This window comes from Trichechus manatus, unplaced genomic scaffold (genome assembly GCF_000243295.1).
Source record: "Trichechus manatus latirostris isolate Lorelei unplaced genomic scaffold, TriManLat1.0 scaffold00359, whole genome shotgun sequence".
NCBI lineage: Eukaryota > Metazoa > Chordata > Mammalia > Sirenia > Trichechidae > Trichechus > Trichechus manatus.
The window spans coordinates 189,553-210,165 of record NW_004444295.1 but is presented as its reverse complement, the minus strand read 5'-3'; the positions used below and the strand labels follow the sequence as shown (position 1 = coordinate 210,165).

Below are 20,613 nucleotides of genomic sequence, written 5' to 3'. Positions count from 1 at the left end.
ATTAAAAAATCAGCACCACCTATGGCTGGCTGCGCTGTGGGGAAAAGGATGCCCTCAGACATGGCTGGAAAGGTGCATTATTACATCCTTTAGGGGAAAGACATGGACATGAGTCTATACTTTCAAAACAATCTTTGAACTGGAAATCTCACTCTTTCGAATCTATCCCTCAGAAACAAATCCTGTAGTATACAAAGGATGGTTATTGATAATAATGGCAAAAAATGGACTGCCTATTGATGGTTGAATGAGAGATAATTTATGGTAAAGCTACATCATTAATAAAATTAGGGAGTCATTAGAATGAAAAAGAGTCGTAGTAGTTGAGTAGGAGAAATCTCTGTGAAGTATTATTGAAGGAGAAAAATCAAGGTGCAGAGAAGTATACATGAAACAATAGCAATCGTTTGAATATGTTTGAATACCTGTTTATGTTTATATGTGTGCATAAATGAGCAGACAAGAACACATATATGTGTGTGCTTGTTTAAGCAAGGATAAGATAGACTACTTACCAGATTGTTCACATGACTTACCTTGGGTTCACTTGCAGGAAAGGACTGGGGAAGGAGAGTTAGAACATGCAGAAGAGTGGACTTAAAAAGCATGGATGATATGTGTTTCCAAGTTAGTAGTGTTATGTATGAGATGAACAAATCTGTCTTAAAAGAAGTACAGCCAGAATGTTCCTTAGAAGTGAGGATGGCTTTGCATATGTGATCAGGAGAAGGAAATAATGCTTGGTAAAGTAGAGGGTCATCGAAAAAGAAGAAGACCCTCAATGAGAAGGATTGACACAGTGGCTGTAACAATGGACTCAAACATAGTAATGATTGTGAGAATGGCACAGGATCAGGCAGTGATTTGTTCTGTTGTACATAGGGTCACTGTGAGTCAGAACTGACTTGATGGCACCTAACAACAACATGTATAAGTCTAGATAATGTGTACTGTAATTGTTATCATCTATTTAAATTATTTGTGTAAATATGAGTTAAAACCTAGAAGACTCAAAAAGATAATGTTAGTGAAATATCTGATGACTTACAAGGAATGAAGATAGAATGTCAAGTGAAAGAAGGGGCGAGAGCAGTGTGGGTAGAGTGTGACCAAGTGTCCATAAAAGCAAACACCCCAGCAGATCTACTTGTGAACCTGTGACTGTGTATGTGTGTAGGGAATACAGGGAAGAGAAATGTAGCGAAGGATACATGTGTGTTTTTTAACACTGGACACCTTGGGGGAGCAAGAGAAAAATATACATGAGGGTGGGACTCTGTTTATAACTTTTTCATTATACAACTTTGTATTCTTAGACATGTAATAAAAAATTTCATAGCTTTGGAAGTTAATAAACAACATAGATATATATTTTGAAAAATTTTTGTTAGATATTTTTTAAATAGGTAAAAATTCTCTTTAACAGCAGACACAGAGATTTTAATCACTGGAAGAAGAACACACCACAGACGGTACTTAATCCAAACCAGTGGATTTCTTGCTTGTTCTTGGAGCCAATGAGCTCCTCTGGTCTCTATGCCTGGAAACAAACAAAAATAACTTGGGGAGGGTCAACAGAGTTACCCCTCCAACGTCTCTTGCAAGTGCACGTCTACAGCTAAATGAAGAAGGCTGGACACTGTGTGCAGTTCACTGGGTAACTCAGGCACCACTAGACGCTTCTCTTTCCCTGATACGCTGCTACCGCCTCCTCCCCACATTGCCCCACTGGATAACCCATGCTTGTACATTCTGGAGTCTTTTCAGGACTGAACATAGAGAAGTTAAGTGGGAAGATAGCTTTTAAGAAGAAAGATTTTGGACAAAAGATTTCAGAAAGCAGTACCTCCCCAGCCAGCCTCTCCCCAGCCTGGGAATGCCAACCCCTCCCAGTCTGATACCTGTGAGAATCTCTGATTGTTCTTTTGGATCCTTAGGAGACTGCAGAATTGACCCTGCCTGAAGGCTTCGCTCTCCTCTGCCTCTGATGCTGTCCCTCCAGGAGCTGTCTCTTTGTCACTGTGAGAAATACACACGGCAGCCTGTGGATGGAGATGCCCATGCTGGGGGCCCTGCCCTCCCTTCCTCTGCCCCTGAAGGCTTTGCTGTGACACTTGGCGTCCCATCTCCCAGGGAGATGGACATGCCTCGTCACGTCCAGGGCTTCCCCAGACCTGGGACTTGATGCTGTGGCTGAGACTTGGGCTTTTTTGTCCACTATTTAGTCTGGGCCTGAATCTGCCCCTTCCCACCCTCACCTTTGATCATCTGTGTTCTCGCTGTTCTCTCTGGGTTTAGAAGACTGCCCTCCCTTTTGCTCCTATGTTCTCAGTCGGGCTTTTTCTTCCAGTTCTTTGATCTCAGGACAGGTCAGGTTACACGACAGAAAAAATAAAAAAATGAGCAAGTTTGGTTGATACATCAAAAACTGGAGAGTACAACTTGTTTTAAAGGACAGAAAAAGTTCCGAAGCTCTACCCCTTACCCTAGGAGATGCTGCACAGGAATTATCCACTAAGTACTGGATCAGCTCTTATCCAGAAGAGGATAACACCCAGGGGATTTTTCTACACCAGCTCCCACTTACACTCCCCTAACATGGCAACAATGATGCATCATAATCATCAACCCAAATTCACCCTGTGAGTCCAGAAGACATGGATGGGATGAGCTCCTTTCCCTTCACCCCACCCTCCTCTCCTCCTGCCAAGCCCGGCTTCTTTCTCTGCCTGAAGGCTGCTGGGAAGGGACCCAGAGTCCTTGGTTTAGGGCTTTATGCCCACTGCTCACCTGCAGGCAGATTTCCCCACAGCCTGCCGTCTCTCTGGTTCCTTCTATTGCAAAGAACTTAGTGACACACCCTTCAGCATCACACCTCCCTTACAGCTGTCTTTGCAGAGGCCCCTCTCAGCCTCCCAAGTCCCACTGAAATGCCATTTCTCTTTCCCTGCTTACGCTGTGCTCATCCTCAGGTCTGAGACCTCACCATCCAAATGTGAGGCCTGTCCTCTCCTCTCCTGGGCCAGGGGAGACTCAGAGCGGACCTGGTGCCTGCGGTCAGCTGTCCTGGGGTTTCTTCCATCCTGGTCCCCCGATGATTGGAGCTCTCCATACACTTGGGGTGGGCGGGTGGGGGGCACATGGGCTGGTATAAAGGATCTTCCAGGGGAGCTGGGTTAAAGGAGCCTGAACGGAGGTCTCTCCCGAAAGGCCCAATTCCCAGCCCAAAGGCCCTGCTCCTCCCAGCCCCAGGGTGCTAGTGGGTCTTCAGGCGCTTCCCCCTCTGGCCTTGGTGCTGGGCCTGCGCCCTCTGCAGCCAGGCCTCCCTCCTCTGCAGCCTCTCCAGCTGGTTCCTCAGCCTCTTCAGCTCCTCTCTCTGCTTCTCCAGCTGCTCCTCCAGGCGCCTGCAGACTGCTCTCTTCTCCCTCACCTCCCTCTTCTTGGCGGCCATCAGGCAGCGCCTGGCCCGCTGGTGGCAGCGTCTGGGCCTGCGCTGAGCTGAGGGTGGCAGCCGCCTCTCCAGCAGCTCCTCATAGAAAGCCCTGCAGCTGAAGCCCTGGCTCACGCCATGCTCCGCATGCGCCACCAGGGCCTCCCGGGACTCGAACACGCGGCAGCAGGCCACGCAGCGGAAGCCGCGCTTACAGGTCACCAGCCACTCTGGGGTGGCGGCCCGGGACCTCTCCCCGTGCTCCTCCCCATGGACACTGGGCTCCGGGGTCCGGGCCTTGGGCCCCTCCTGCCAGGGATCCAGGGCGCTGACCAGGGACTCCGTGTTGGCCAGGCTAGGGGCAGAGCCGATGGTGCCCTCCTCCGAGAGCTCGGCCTCAAAGACCTGGGGCATTTTGCCCACAGGGGCAAAGGAGGTTTTGGTCCGCCAGGCCACGGTCACCCCCTTCACCGTGCGCACCTGCGTGAAGTACGCGCACCTGACCCATCGCTTCTCTGGAGCAGCCTCGTAGGTGGATGAGTGAGAGGTCTGCTCAGTGGAAGCTGAGGGAAAAGACCTCTCTGACCGTCGTGGAACCTTCCTGGGCCTGGAGCTCGGGCTTTTTGCTGCGGACGTTGTTGGCTGTGTGGTGTGTTCCTCTTGGGTTGAGACCTCTGAGAATAGAGAGTAAATTTACATGAGCTCTCCGTGCGCTGGAGACATAGTGGTTAAGTGCTATGGCTGTTAACAAAAGGTCAGCAGTTGGAATCCACCAGGCGCTCCTTGGAAACTCTATGGGGCAGTTCTACTCTGTCCTATAGGGTCGCTATGAGTTAGAATCGACTGGACAGCAACGGGTTTGTTTTTTCTTTTTCCTCAGTGTACTGAATCCTCATCTCTGAGCCCAAGGCTCTGCTCTCAGGGAACCCTGGAGGCCTCTCGGTCACCGCCATCCTCCTCCTCTGCAGACCTGGTGGTGTCTTTCTTCTTCCCTGGGGAGCTACCATCCTTTGGGGACGTTGCTGTGGAAGACAAAGTCTCCTTTGTAAAGTAGCACTATTTATAGTACTTTATTTTTTTAAAAAAAGTTATTTTTCTCTAATTCCACATTTGTTGAATTCCAATGGATTTGTTCCTTTGAAACTTAGAAATGACCTCATTCCCCTGACCCTTCAAAATAAGTGTGTGACTTCATTGAAAGAAGTTTTCTATGAAGGTGATTTTCTTAATTTAGAATGTAAACACTGAAACAGGAGCAATGCTCACCTCTTTTTAACCTCTTTTTACTGAAAGGCTATTTTTAGAGAAGTTATACTTAAAGAGAATAATTTGTATATTTAGTTAAAACTCTTACATGTATATCTCTTCCTTGTACCCTTCTTAACTAAGCCATAGTAGAAGATTAAAATTGCTTTTCTCTGATTAGAAGCCCATGTCCTTACTAGATGAACTACTCCTTCAGGGTGAGGCAGAAATAGATGTGCGTATCTGAGAACCTTGATGCCACAAACCTCAGACGGACAGCACACAACCACCTCACCTGGGTGTGTCTTGGTGGGTTGTCCATGTCAGCCTAAAGGTCTATGTATGTTTCTGAATATGAGGGAAGGACTGGAGAGTTCAAGATGCAGAAAGAGATGGAGATAGGTTGTGTGTGTTGGATGGAGGGAAAGTTCCAGAGAGAGACACAGGATGGATAGGAGGAACCTCCCAGGAGTGTGTTAGAGGGATAGAGACCAACAAGGGAGCAGAAAGCAGGGCTCAGCCACCGGAAGGGTAGCATAAGGCAGCAACAGAGAAGACAAAAGGCGGGGGTGGGGGGTGTGGGGGATGTGTGTGGCAAACTAGCTGGAGAAAGGGCGAAGAACTAGGAGTGGTAGCAGAAACTGAGATTAGCTGTAGCTGAAATTTTAAAATTCTTTCCTGATGGCCTTGAAAACATCATGCTGAATGAAATAAGTTAGTCACAAAAGGACAAATGCGTATGATCTTACTTATATGAAATAAGCAAATATATAGAAACCAAAGATTATTGGTGGTTGCCAGGGGCCAGAGGGAGGGGGAAAGGGGACGTTCTTCCCTAGGGGGCATTGAGGTTATGTTAATGGTCATAGAATGATTTGGAAAAGGATAGTGAGAATGGTTACATAACATGAAGAGTATAATCAATATCACTGAAATATACACGTAGAAATTGTTGAGTTGGTATATTTTATGTACATTTTCACCATAATAAAGAAAAAAGTTTGAGATAAAAAAAAAAACAAATCTATCCCAGAGCTATCTTTGCTTTGGAGGGTTGTTAGGTCCTTGGGAAAAGATGGACAGGAGACCTTGGAGGAGAAGGGAAATCCCCGGAGCTAGGGAGGCAGGGCCTTCCCAGACCTTCTGCTTGAGTCCAGGCTGAGGGCTGTCACAGCTCACAGTGACTGGGAACTCTGGAAGAGCGTGCTGTACTGTGCTCCCTCACACTCCCAAAACCTCCCAATAAATTTTATATATTTTCTTAATTCACATGAAATATTAATTCAATCTTATTGAAAAATTAAGTGCAAGTCTCTGTAACCACCCCTGTTACTGGTCCTATACCTATTGCCCCAGTTGCCTGCTTGCTTCCTTTCCACTAACAAAGCAGAGGAGTTCACAGATCTGAACAACTGAGTGACTTGTCTGCTCCTGTTCTGGAAAGCCCCTCAGATCACAGTAGAATTCTGTAGTTCAGTCAGGTATTTATTTCTTCATTTATTTATTCACATTACAAATTCTTGTTGTCTACTAGTTGACAGGAATTTTTTTTCAAGTGAAAGCCTCAGTGATCCCTTGTGGTCCTGGTGTCCAGGGGATATCAAACCCCTTGCTGCCCGGCAACCATCACTGACCGAATTTTCCTCCCACCCTTACCTCGAGTCTTAGGGAAAGGCCTCTTTCTCACGTATTGCCTCTCCATCCTGGCTGGGTGAAGATGAGCCAACAAGGATGGTCACCAGCAAGATGTTTCTCCTCCTCCCAGTTAGAGATGATGTCCCAAACTGTCACAGGTTGGGGACTCCTATGTAGGTATCACTCTCTGTGATTAGGTCGCTTAAGTCGCTCTCCTATAGGAGACCTCAGATCAACAACCTCTCCAAAGAGCAGTTGGGATCTGAGTGAGCACCAAGGCTTCCAGTAACCCCTGTGTGACATCATCGCTGACATCAGTCAGTTCCAAGGGCTCAGTTTGAACCTAAACACAGCAACAAGAAAAAATATGGCAACTGTAGTGGCAGAAGTTAGGAGGTTGGGAGGAGGGGAAATTATATCTTAAAAAAGAATCGAAACTTTTCCCTAAAAGAGATTGTCATCCATGGGGAAGAGAACTGTGGGTTCAAGGAATAGCAGAGTATGATGAGCTGTTGTTTCTCCCAAACCTCTCCTCAGACACTGAATCACATCTCTCCAGTCCTGGAAACACAATGTCCACTCTGAATACCTCTCATGTCTCCTCTGTCTCTTAGGCTTCACACAGGCTGTTCCCTCAGACTAGTAGACGTTCTCTCCCTTCCTCTCTACTGGTTCCTCCTCCATGATACCCAGTCTATGCTCCTGCTTTATGTATTCAGAGCACCTAACAATCCTCCATCATAGCAGTCCTCCTGGTTAACAGGAGATGCTCATTTTCAAATTTGTGTCTTCCAAATGGACTATAAATAAGTTGGGGACAAAGATGGGGTCTGCCTCATATTTGGCAGTTCCAGAAAGTGGGACAGTGCCTAACCCATAGGAGATATTCAATATACGTGTGTTGATTAAATGAATGAAGACTCTTCCAAAAGACCCACCCTTCCTAGGCATCCAGTGCAGAATGGAGTTTTTTGATCTGTTGCCTGGAGGTACTGTCACTCAGTGGTGGAGTCTCTGCCACTCTCTCTTGACCTTCTGACTCTAAGCCCCAGGAAATGTTACTGTGAAGCTCCTTGGCCCATCCACGTTCTTCTCCCTTGGAGCCACTAAAGAAGGGCAGGATTACATCATCACAGAAAAGCACTGAGACTCAGGACCTCCATGGTCAACCTGTCTGGGAGGCTTAGGAGAGCCTTCGGGGAAAAGCCCACTGTCCTCTGCTTGGCCTAGATGTCTGCTTTTGTCCTGGAGGACATTTAGAAAAGGAACAAGCAAATTGTTGAAACAATTTGAGAACGGGTTTAGGAAGTTGTGGTTGGTAGGCAGAGGACAGCCTGAGGATTTGAAGGAAAATGGAAGCCATCAACATGGGAAGGAGAGGGGGCTGCTTTCGTGTGGCTGCAGAGGGTAGAACAGGACGAGTAGTTGGAAGCACAAAAAAAAATCTCCTAACCATCCACTCATATTTCCAAATTTAGGTCAAGCATCACTTCCTGGTCCTACACTTGGTAGAATTTCCCACCCTCTGCTCTGTACTCTATTGTACTTAAGAAACGCTTCTGCCACAACTCGGAACAAACTTGATTGCAGTTTCTTATTGTGATGGATTTGCAAAAACAGCCACACATTCTCCTTTCTTTATATCCATGCATTTTTATATGACTTTGCACCTCCTTTTATCAAGAGCAGGAGTCTTTCTCTAGCCCTTGAATTGGGACTGATCTATGATTACTTTGGCGATTGGGACAGTACCAAAACTGATGGAAGCAGAGACTTGAAATGAGTAGGCACACTGGGGCTTGCCCTCTTACCAAAAACCAAACCCACTGTCATCAAGTATATTCTGACTCATAGTGACCCTATAGGACAGAGTAGAACTGCCCTGTAGGGTTTCCAAGGCTTTAATCTTTATAGAAGCAGACTGCCACATCTTTCTCCTGTGGAGTGGCTGTTGGGTTCCAACTGATGACCTTTCCATTAGCAACCGAGTTCTTAACCAGTGCTCCACCAGGGCTCTTCCTTGCCCTCCTGCTGTTCTTCAAACCCTGAGAACCCATGGGAACAGCCCAGGGAGCCTGCTGGATGACTAGAAGCCATTAGAGAGAGAATCCAGCTGAGAAGATTTCAGACAGTCTGGCCCCCAGCTGACATGGTGACTGATTGCAGATACATGAGGGAGCTCAGCTGAGAGTGGCTGAGTCTGGCCCAGACCAGAAGAACCCCAAACTGCCAGCCTGCAAAACTGTGAGCTAAATAACTGGTTGTTTTTTAAGCCACTTCATTTTGGGGTCATTTGTTATACAGCAATCGATAACTGATTGATTTGTTAACTGGGCTGTTCTCACCAGACTGCAAGGAATTTTTCTTAATCATTTATGTATCAATAGTATCTGGCATAGGGTTGGACACGTAGCCATTAGACAGTAGAAATTTCTTCATTTATTTAAAAGTTTCTGTCATATTTTAATTTTGTTTTATAAATAAAATATGGCTGGATTTGAAAGTCTAAGCTGAGCATACATATTTTTTTCTAAGGTATTAATCTTTTTATATTGCTGTTACTCATACATGTAGGCATAATTCCAATATTATACTTTATATTTACTGTTTACTTTATATTTTTTTCAATATTCTACCTTTCCTGTTTTTTTTTTTTTTAATTGGAATGATCAAATTTTTCTTATTTCCTTTTTCCTTCCAGTGGTGTGAAAGTAATATTTTCAATCTGTATTTTTTAATAGTTACCATTAGATCTTTTAACATGTACATTTGGTACACTGTGTAAAGTTCATATCTCAGTTCTCTCAAACAATATGTTGTTGCTAGCTGCCGCCGAGTTGACTCTGACTAATGGTGAACTTATGTACAACAGAACTAAACATTGCCGGGTCCTGTGTCATCCTCACAATTGCCAGCAATTTAGAGTCCCTCTTTATGGCTGATGTGCCAGTACATCTCACCAAGGTTCTCCCCTCCTGATGACATGTCCAAAGCAAGTGAATTGGACAGTATTCTCTTGTGACCCATAAGCTTTTCATTGGTTAATTTTCAGAAGTAGATCTCCAGGCCTTTCTTCCTGGTCTGTCTGAGTCTGGAAGCTGTACTGAAATGTGTCCACTATGGATGATCCTGCTGGTATTTAAAATACTGATGGCCTAGCTTCCAGCATCATAGAAACATGCAAACCACCACAGTACAACAAATTGAAAGACTAGTGGTGAACCAAACAGTATATTGTTGTTAGGTGCCATCGAGTCAGTTCTGACTCATAGTGACCCTATATACAGCAGAAAAAAACATTGCCCTGTCCCATGCCATCCTCACAGTTGTTATTATGCCAAAGCCCATTGTTGCTGCCACTGTGTCAATCCATCTCATTGAGGGTCTTCCACTTTTTCGCTCTCTGCTTTACCAAGCATGATGTCCTTCTCCAGGGATTGGTGTCTGCTGATAACATGCCCAAAGTATGTGAGATAAAAACTCACCATTCTTGCTTCTGAGGAGCATTCTGGATGTACTTCTTCCAAGACAGATTTGTTCGTTCTTCTGACAGTCCACGGTGTATTCAATATTGTTCACCAACACCATAATTGAAAGGCATCAATTCTTCTTCGGACTTCCTTATTCATTGTACAGCTTTCACATGCATAGGAGGTGATTGAAAATGTCATGGTTTGGGTCAGGCACACGTTAGTCCTCAAAGTGACATCTTTGCTTTTCAACACTTAGGGTTGTTTTGCAGCAGATTTGCAATACATCATTTGATTTCTTGCCTGCTGCTTCCATGGGTGTTGATTGTGGAACCAAGTAAAATGAAATCCTTGATAACTTCCATCTTTTCTCTGTTTATCATAATGTTGCTTATTGGTCCAGTTGTGAGGATTTTTGTTTTCTTTATGGTGAGGTGCAATCCATACTGAAGGCTGTAGTCTTTGATCTTCATCAGTAAGTGCTTCAAGTCCTCATCACTTTCAGCAAGGTTGTGTCATCTGCATATTGTAGGTTGTTAACAATTATCTTCCTCAAAACCTGATGCCATGCTCTTCTTCATACAATGCAGCTTTTTGGATTATTTGCTCAGCGTACAGATTGAATAAGTATGGGGAAAGGATACAACCCTGACACACATTTTTTCCTGATTTTAAAACACACAGTATCCCCTTGTTCTGTCAGAACAACTGCCTCTTGATCTATCTACAGGTTTCATATGAGCACAGTTAAGTGTTCTGGAATTCCCATTCTTCTCAATGTTATCCCTAATTCATTATGATCCACACAGCATTTTCATAGTCAATAAAACACAGGTAAACATCTTTCTGGTATTCTCTGCTTTCAGCCAAGATGCATCAGACATCAGCAATGATATCCCTCATTTCATATCCTCTTCTGAATCTGGCTTGAATTTCTGGCAGTTCTCTGTCAATGTACTACTGCAACTGCTTTTTAATGATTTTCAGCAAAATTTTACTTGTGTGTGATATTAATGATATCGTTCGATAATTTCTGCATTTTGTTGAATCACTTTTCTTTGGAATGGGCACAAATATGGGTCTCTTCCAGTCGGTTGGCAAATTTCTTGGCATAGACGAGTGAGCAACTCCAGAACTGCATCTGTTTATTGAAACATCTCAATTGGTGTTCTGTCGATTCTTAGAACCTTGTTTTTCCCCAGTGCCTTCAGTGCAGCTTGAACTTCTTCCTTCAATACCATCGGCTCTTGATCATATGCCACCTCTTGAAATGGTTGAACATCAGCCAATTTTTTTGGTACAGTGACTCTGTGTATTCTTTCCGTCTTACTTTGATGCTTCCTGCATTGTTCAATATTTTGCCCATAGAATCCTTCAATATTGCAACTCGAGGCTTGAATTTTTTCTTCAGTTATTTTAGCTTGATAAATGCTGAGCGTGTTCCTCCCTTTTGATTTTCTATCTCCAGGTCTTTGCATATATCATGATAATTCTTTGTCTTTTCAAGCTGCCCTTTGAAATCTTCTATTCAGCTCTTTTACTTCATCATTTCTTCCATTTGCTTTAGGTACTGTATGTTAAAGAGCAAGTTTCAGGGTCTCTTCTAACATCCATTTTGGTCTTTCTTTCAGTATAAGGGCTGTTTTAGGGGACCATCATTTTTAAAACTCCCAAGTTAATCAGTAGTGTTTTATTTTCAGTAGTCAAGTTTCATTTAGGTGTTAAAACATGTTTAACCATTTCATTTCTCACTTTTGTTACTTGTACCGTCACCTTCCTTCTGGGCCCTATTTCTTCATTACAGTAGCATATTTCTTTAGTGGTTCTTTCAGTGATGATTTGTTAGTTATAAACACTCTCAGTCTTTTTCTGAAAATGTTTTTCATCTTCACTGTGAAATTATAGTTTTGCTATCTTCCATTGTTTCTGTTAAGAGCTCAGCAAGAAGTCTAGTTGTTACTTATTTGCAAACAAAATTATATATTCTTTTCCTCTGGTTGATTTAAAGATTTCCTTTTTGATGTTGGTTTTCTGCAGTGTTCTATGATACGTTAGGTGTTTTATTTTGTTGCTGCTGTTTTGGTTTTTCATTTGTTTGTTTTTCTTCCTTAATTATTTTTTAATTAAACCTCTGCTTGGGGTTCAAAGGGATTTGAATCTGTAGCTTGATGTCTTTCATTAGTTTTGTAAAGTTCTCAGCCATTTTCTCTTCAAATATGTCTTCTCTATTCTATCTCCTTTCCTTCTGGAATTTTAATTACACATATGTTAGCATTTCTTACTGTGCCTTCTATGTTTTTATCTACTGTGCTGTGCTTACTATCCTTGTCTCTCCAGGCTTTGTTTTGGGTATTTTTTTCTGACCTTATTCTAAGTCAGTAATTCTGCCTTCAGTTGTGTCTAATCTACTGTTAATCTCACCTATTGAGGTTTATTATCTTGATTATTTTTTGCATGGTAGAATTTATATTTTGTTTTATAGTTTCGAGTTCTCTGCAGAAATTTTCAATCTTATTTTTTATCTTCATGGACATATAAAGTATGGTAATTTGAAAGCCTGTATCTTATAATACCAGTACCTGAACTCCTGTGAGCCCATTTTTCCTGTCTATTGTTTCTGCTATATTTTGTTCATGTTGCCTTGTCTCCTCCTGGCCTGGTTATTCTTAATTTGTGCCAGAAGTTGTTCTTTCGAAACTGTCCTTAGGAATAATTTGAGACCTAAGGGGTTCTTGGAGTCCCTGGGGTGGTGCAAACAGTTAAGCAATCAACTACTAGCTGAAAGGCTGGCTATTTGAACACATCCAGAGGCATCTTGGGAGATAGGCCTGGTGACCTGCTTCCAAAAATCATAGCCTTGAAAACCTTATGCAGCATTTCTACTCTGACACACATGGGGTCACCATGGGTGGGAATCAACTTGACAGCAACTAACAACAACAACAGAGGATTCTTATCTTCCTCCAGAGAGAATTTCTATGTTTCTGCCAGCCTTCTAGCAATGATATCAATCCAGGATTCCTTCAAACCAGTTACAAGGACTTGGTGATTTGAAGCTGAGCTCAGTCTTTTCCCCTGCCCCATCCCCATTCCCATCCCCATCCCCATCCCCATCCAACATATGGCATCATGGTTTTTGTTTTTTTTGTGGTAAAATATATATAACAAAAAACTTGCCATTTTAACCATTTTTAAGTGTACAATTTGGTGACATTATATACTATCACTATTATCCATTTCCAAAAGTTTTATATCACCCCAAATAGAAACTCAGTACTCCTTCTGCAATAATTCCCATTCTGTCCTCCCCCACAGCCAGTAGTAGTCACTAACAAGCTTTTATCTCTCTGCCTTTGCCTCTTCTAAATATTTCGTATAAGTGGGAGCATGTAATAGTTGTATTTTGTGTCTGACTTATTTTATCCAGCGTAATGTTTTCAAGGTTCATCCATGTTGTAGCATGTATCAGGACTTCATCTCTCTTTGTGGCTGAATAATATTCCATTGCGTGTTTATACTGCGTTTTGTGTATCCATTCATCTGTTGATGGACGCTTGAGTTGTTATCACCTTTTGACTATTGTGAATAGTGCTGCAATGAACATTGGTGTACACTGAGTTCAGTCTTAGTGAGAGCATATCTGCTTCTAGCTCTTACTTAATCCTACTGTGCAGTGCTTAAGGCCCCCTCCAAACCTAGAGGTACTCTCCAGGGCTCCAGCCTCCCCTGGACCACGGCCCAGTAATTCTGCTGTATCTTCTTAACAATCTGAAGTCTCAAACAGGTGTTCATGTTTTGATTTTAATATTTTGCCCAGCATTTGTAGTTTTCCTCAGCAAGAATATTCGTCTGAATATCCTAGCTCACCATTACCAGAGACTTAGCTATACATTTTTTTCAGAATTGTTTTGTTTTATTTTATCCAACATTTCTATGTAGTTGTAACAGAAATAACATCAATGTCAACTCAGCCTGAACTGTGTTGGCAACTGTGTTGCTAGAACAACCCCCCCACCCCGTTTTCCCAATTCTCTGTAACAATTGTGTTGGAGTCAATTCTGACTCATGGGCACCTCATGTGTTACAGAGTAGAACTGAGTTCCATAGGATTTTCTTGGCTGTAATCTTTATGGAAGCAGAGTGCCAGGCCTTTCTTCTGTGATGCCACTGGGTGGGTTTAAACCGCTAACCTTTTGATTAGTAGTTGAACGCAAACCATTTGCACCACCCAGGGACAAATTCTCTGCAAGGAATGTGTATTAGTTTTAGAGTCAACAAAAAGTTGTTTATTAAATTGGAGACTCAATTATTTTACAAATAACCCCTTTCACAATTCTTATAATGAAGACTCGAGGGCTCTTTCATAAAACAGAGAAAGGACTGTAGTTCATCTGCATTATATCTAGCTAACTTTTATTGATTCATTACTGTGTGCCCAGCAGATGGTACCTTAGATACATTATTTATCTTCCCAACAATCCCATAAGATAGACATAATTATTAAATGCTTTTGACAGCTGAGGAAACTGAGGTTAAACAGTTATTAATGACAGAACTGGGTTTCAAACTAGGCAATCTGATTACAGAGCCCACCCTCTTAGTGCACCATACAGTCACACACACACACACACACACACACACACACACAAATGTGTGATGTTGGTTTAAAAACAAAGAACAAATAGGATCCTTTTGAGCTTCACTAAATTAAAAGTAAATGGGAATTATGTGTATGTGACAACATTAGTTGGTAAGGTATTCTCTGTGTGTTAAAGACATCTACATTTATGAAAATAATTCCACAAGTATTGGCAAGGATGTGGGGGAAATGAAACTCTCATACACTACTGCTGGGAATGTAAAATGGTACAACCACTTTGGAAGGAAAATAGTTTGACAGTTTACTAAAAACTTAAGCATGCACCAACTATACGATCCACCAATCCCACTGCTAAATATTTACCCAAAAGAATGAAAGTAAATGTCCACAAAAATACTTGTACATGAATGTATATTGTTATTGTTGTTGTTGGTTGCCATCCAGGCGATTCCTACTCATGGTGACCCCCGGTGTTACAGAGTAAAACTGCTCCATAGGGTTTGCTTGACTCTAATCTTAACAGAAGCAGATTGTCAGGCCTTTCTTCCATGGTACCCCTGGGTGGATTCAAACAGCCAACCTTTAGGTTAGTGGCTGAGTGCAAACCATTTGCGTCATAGCAGCTGTATTTATTTATAGCCCCAAACTGGAAACAACCCAAATGTCCATTAACAGGTGAATGGATAAACAAATCTTGACATATTCATAGAATTGAACACTACTCAGCAATAAATAAGGAATAAGCGATTGATACACACAATAGCATGATAGAATCTCTAAATAATTTTGATGGTGAAAGAAGCCAGATTAAAAAAAGAGTACATATTAGATGATTCCATTTATCTAAAATTCTAGATAATGCAAACTAATCTATAGTGACAGAAAGCAGACCAGTGGTTGTGTGGGGATCATGGGGGTGCATGAGGTGTGAAGGGTAATTGTGGGAGGATGAATACAAAACACACAAAGAAACTTCATGTGATAATTTAAATTTTTATTATTTCGATTGTGGTGATGATGTCATGTATGTGTACAGGTCAAAACTCATCTAACTGTACAGTTTAAAATGTGCAATTTGTTTAGGGTCAATTATACCTCAATAAAGCTGTAAACATTTAAAATAAATAAAAAATAAATAGTTGAGTGTGTGTATTTGGTCAAAACCAAAAAATAACTAAACTCATTGCCGTCAAGTTGATTCCAACTCATAGTGACCCTGTAGGACAGACTAAAACTGTCCCATAGTGTTTCTAAGGAGTAGGTGGTGGATTCGAACTGCCAACCTTTTGGTTAGCAGTCGAGTTCTTAATTACTGCACCACCAGGGCTCTGTATTTGGTCAGGTGTCTTTGAATACCAAGAAAATACACATTTATAAAAATCTCTAACATGCTTTTTCAGCTTCATTACTTTAATTTTTAAATCTGTTACCCCTTTCTTTACCTAATATCTATACTACTAGCTTAACTATGCAAACAGTTATACTCTTGAAATCATTTTAAGTCATATAACTGACTTCAATGAACAAAAACACTTCTGATTTAAAAAAAAATCTCTTACCGTACGTTTCATGAATATTTTTTATGCCCTTCAAAAATAGCATCCTAATGCTAATACCATCTTAATATGGATATTTTCCTCACATAAAAATAAAACTTCTTTTCACTACTGCTTGGTTCTCTAGGAAGCTTCCAAACAACATTCTATCCAGTTATTGTAACTTTAGCAAGTAAACAAAGACAAATATGCACAGCTACACAGTGATAAATACATAATAATGGCCTTCAGATTTAGTTTGTATTTTGCATGAGCATTTGCTGTCTAAGAAAATATCTGTTAGTGTAATCTATGATTTCCTTAAAGCATGATTAACTTTCACATTTCTGTGCTTAGTGCTAACCTGGGTTTTTATTTTGATGTCGTCTGCAGGGCTAAAGTCTTTCTTTTTGGAATGAAAATATACAAAGTCAATGAAACAGCTTCAAAAGGCACACGAAGCAGCATCTGCACAGTGAACAGAAGATCAAGCACAGCTAAGGGCTTTCTGCTCACTAAATCCTAAGCAGCTTAATTAGATGATAAAAGACACGCTTGTAATGGAGGCAGTGCACATTGTTGAGCCCTGCTGCATCTAGAAGTTACTATCTGGCTAGAAAAGTAACAGAGTTTGAAAACCAGAAAGAAACTTCCAGGCCACTGGTTCTCAAAAGCAGCGTTTGGATTAATGATGGTCTTTGAAGATATGTTTATTAATACACAAGGGGAAAAAAGAGTGCAATCAGTTTTCATAAAAGTCTAAAGAGCTAAACAATAAGAAAAAACAAAAAGCAACAAGAACTGCTACTTCAGGACAAAACTACTATTTTCCTTGAAAAACAGAAGTACATACACATTGTACTTCTCAGTCACTGTGGGTGGTGCAAACAGTTAACGTACTTGGCTGCCAACCAAAAGATCGGAGGTTTGAGTCCACCCAGAGGTGCCTTGGAAGAAAGGCCTGGCAGTCTACTGCCAAAAGCAGCCATTGAAAACCCTATAGGGCACAGTTCTATTCTGACACACATAGGTACTCAGGGAAAAGAAGAGTCTGATACACTACTGATAGAAATGAGAATTGTTTTAAACCACTAAATAATAATCTAGCAGTAACTTTAAAAAAATAATCCTACTCCTAGGATTCTACCCCATAGGGAAAAAAATGCACCGAAACATAAAGATTCACCTGTTGTTGTTATTAGGTGCTGTTGAGTCAGTTCCAACTCATAGTGACCCTATAGGACAGAGTAGAACTGCCCCATAGGATTTCCAAGGAGCAGCTGGTGGATTTGAACTGCCAACCTTTTGGTTCACAGCCCAGCTCTTAACCATTGTGCCACCAGGGCTCCAAAGATTGACCTACAAGGTTGTTAATTACAGCATATTTGTAATGGCCAAACCCAGAAAGAATGTGAATGTGCATCAGTAACAGAAAGGTTGAATAAGTTGGGTGCGTCGATATCCCGACATCCTGTGCATTTAAAATGAGGTTGTGCATTAGTGTCCATGAGGAATGAGAAAACCAAAGTGCAGAGAAGCATGTGTGATGCAATCTCATTCATTTTTGGAAAACAGTCATTCCCAAATCCTGTTTTATTTGCACATACAAAGATATAGATATAGATACAGGTACTGAGATAGAGAAAAAGACAGAAATAGAGAAGGAGCACGAGAGAGAAATGGAAAAATACCTGTCAGATACTTACCATATGTTGGGGGTTGGAATGGAGAGAGAGCTGTGGGAAGAGTGAGGGAGGGATAGAGGAGAGGAAAGAGGGCATTTAGAATGGTCTCCACAGTAAATGCAACATGATCCCGTTTGTGTAAACTTGAGTGTATGTGTGGATGTGCTTAAGGAGATGCATTAACAGATGGCGACAAAAAGTCATGGTGCCCCCTCAGGAAGTCTGATTCCAGGAGCTTTCAGTTATTTTTCCTCATACTGTTTTAATATTGTTTAATTTTTCCCCCGACAAACATGTATTATTCATATAATTAGGGGGAAAAAACAAAGCTCTTTCTACTGTGGAAATAAAAGAACCCATTTATCACTTTTATCGGCTTTATATATTGGAGCTCTAGAGAAGGTTTCACTTGAAAAAAAAGAGTTCTATTATGAAAAATATTTGCAAAGCATCGCTCTAGACAACATTGTCTTCCTCCCTCCTCCAGAAGCCCGCACAATTTTGGAAGAATAGATTGATATCTCTGTTATGCAGATAAAATGAGATTTGCAAAAATGAACGTTTAAGGCATTTTAGGATGTTCAGGAGTAGACAGTGTTTGTAAAAATGAATTCCACATCACCAGATATAGGTTAAGGTTTTATTTTGGAAAGGAGGAATTTACAAAGGTAGGGCCAGCAAGAGGAAAAAAAAAAACCATGAGACTGCACATTTCAAGAGGAAAAAAAACATTAAAAACCATGAGATTGCCCATTTCAAGAGAGAAAAACATTAAAAACCAAGAGATTGCACATTTCGAAAGATCTGGAGCTCAGGCTTTTTGTGCAAAACCCGAACGCCAACACTGCGCCCATATTCCCACATGAAAAAATTCAGCCAGAGCCCCATGGTGACTGCCATTCTGACTGGAAATCATGCTCTCTGGTTTCCCACGCTTCCCATCTCAGCCTTTCATCATGTCACCTGCCTGCCTTCTGCCGTCATTCTAGGGAGTCCTTGAGTCCCTGGGTGGTACAAAAGGTTAACGTGCTCGTCTGCTAACTGAAAGATTGGAGGTTCGAGTCCACCCAGATGTGCCTCAGAAGAAAGGCCTGACAATCTACTTCCAAAAATCAGCCATTGAAAACCCTATGGATCACAGTTCTGCTCTGACACACCTGGGGTCTCCATGGGTTGGAATCGACTTGACAGCAACTGCTTTGAGGACAGTGGTGGCTCAGTGATAGAATCCTCACCTTCCATGTGGGAGACCAGGGTTCAAAACCTGACCCCGGCCAGTGCACCTTATCACAGCCACCGCCCGTCCGACAGTGGTGGTTCGTGTGCTGCTTTCCCTTTCCCTGCTCTGTACCCTCTCCTTCCTGAGGTGGCATCATCCTGACACCTCACACCAGTCATAGTGGCGGACAGGATGCAGAGAGAGGAAGCATATCAGAGAGAAACAGAACTTGAGGGATAATCCAGTGACATGACCTTTGTCATACAAGCTTCACACAGGGCAGAGGGGGCATCTTTGTGGCCTCAGTGTCTGAGATTGGACTCCCCTGGTGACTGAGCTTGTCCCTCAGGGCTGCGCAGTGAAGAGGAAGTCTGGGGGCAGTACCTCAGAAACCCTCCAGCCAATGGAGCTGAGGGCCCCTCCTCTTTAAGAGGTGACAGAGGGTAGAGCAAATACTTACAAGCTAATAGGGTGTTTTTTTATGTCACACCTCTTTCTACACTTGGGTTTGTTTCTCAGGGCCCATCCCTAACACCTGGAAACAGACGACGGAAGAGCAGCATCTCTCTTCTCCAGGTGACAGTAAGCGTGAGGGACAGCGATCCTGGGATGAGTCGCACATCCTTCCCACGCCTGCTCCTCGCTGGGCTCTGCTCCCTTCTCTGCACAGCAGGCCCTCAGGGACTCTCGGCGGAGGTGCCCTGCAGTCTCCCCTCTCCAGCTGAATGTCCTCAGTCCTTTGGCTTGTCAGAGCCTAAGGGGATACTAGACCTGGAGGTCTCATGCCACTCGACCACACTGTAGCAATTTCCAGCATGACAATTTGACAGTGTGACATACAAGACAAAGGATGTGTCAGAACCGGCTGCAGACAAGGACTCAGGGGCTACTTGGGTTCTAGTTCTGGCTTCTCCAAGACTCAGTCTCTGGGCCTCAGTTTTCTCGTCTGCAAAACATGTACCATATGCTCCTGCTCTGCCCTCCGCATAGCATGGTTCTGAGACAGAAGATGCCGGGGACAGGGCTCGCACCCCATTGGGCTGGGCTAGCTGGCAGGGCCAGCTCCTTCCCTGGAGCCCGTTCACCTAGGAACAGGTCATCAGTCAGCCCCCTAGAGTACCAAGGGGGTAAAAGCTGTCACCACACCTGCTTCTCACTGGTTCTCGATAAATAGACAGAGAGAGATGTTGTTTTGTTATTGTTAGTTATCCTTGAGTCAATTCCGACTCATGACGACCTCTCGCATGCAGAGTAGAACTGTTCTATAGGGTTTTCAAGGCTGTGACCTTTCAGAAGCAGATCACCAGGCCTATCTTCCCAGACACCTGTCGGTGAGTTTTCACCACCAACTTTTTGGCTTGTACTAGATGAGCGCTTAACTGTCTCTGCCACTTGGGGGTTTCCCCACTGGTTCTAAAATCCAGCCTGAAGCTCTGGCCCTGAAGCACAGGGCGAGGGAGGAAAGGATGAGCTGATCCGAGAGCTGATTCGAGGCCGGGCAAAGGCAGGGAGCCCAGAGCAGAGATGGAAGCAGCACTGCAATGCAGACACTTGGCGGCAGCTGAGGATTTTCCAGATCTTTCCTTCCAAAGCGGGCTCTACATTTCAAGGGAGGAACAGGGGTGCCAGAGTTGACAGGGAGCTCAGAGCCCCCACGCCCTGGTCCAATGCAGAGAGAGACCTGAGATAGCAGAGGGCTGGTCCAAAGGTGTAGATGGAGCCTTGTTCAGAGTGCCCTTCCTAGCTGCATCCTGAGCGGCCCCGATATCCTTCCTGAGGGTCTCTGGGTCCCTC

The 20,613-nt window shown here is 43.0% G+C and overlaps 1 protein-coding gene across 1 annotated transcript; it reads right to left on the bottom strand.

Moving 5' to 3' along the window:
* Positions 1-3,256: 3,256 nt before the first annotated feature.
* LOC111819318 (protein FAM170B-like) lies at positions 3,257-6,377 on the bottom strand. Its single transcript, XM_023725697.1, has 2 exons — positions 6,332-6,377; positions 3,257-4,104 (listed from the first exon to the last, which is right to left on the bottom strand). Exons 1-2 carry the CDS (start codon positions 6,375-6,377, stop codon positions 3,257-3,259), a joined length of 894 nt encoding a protein of 297 aa, XP_023581465.1.
* Positions 6,378-20,613: the final 14,236 nt, after the last annotated feature.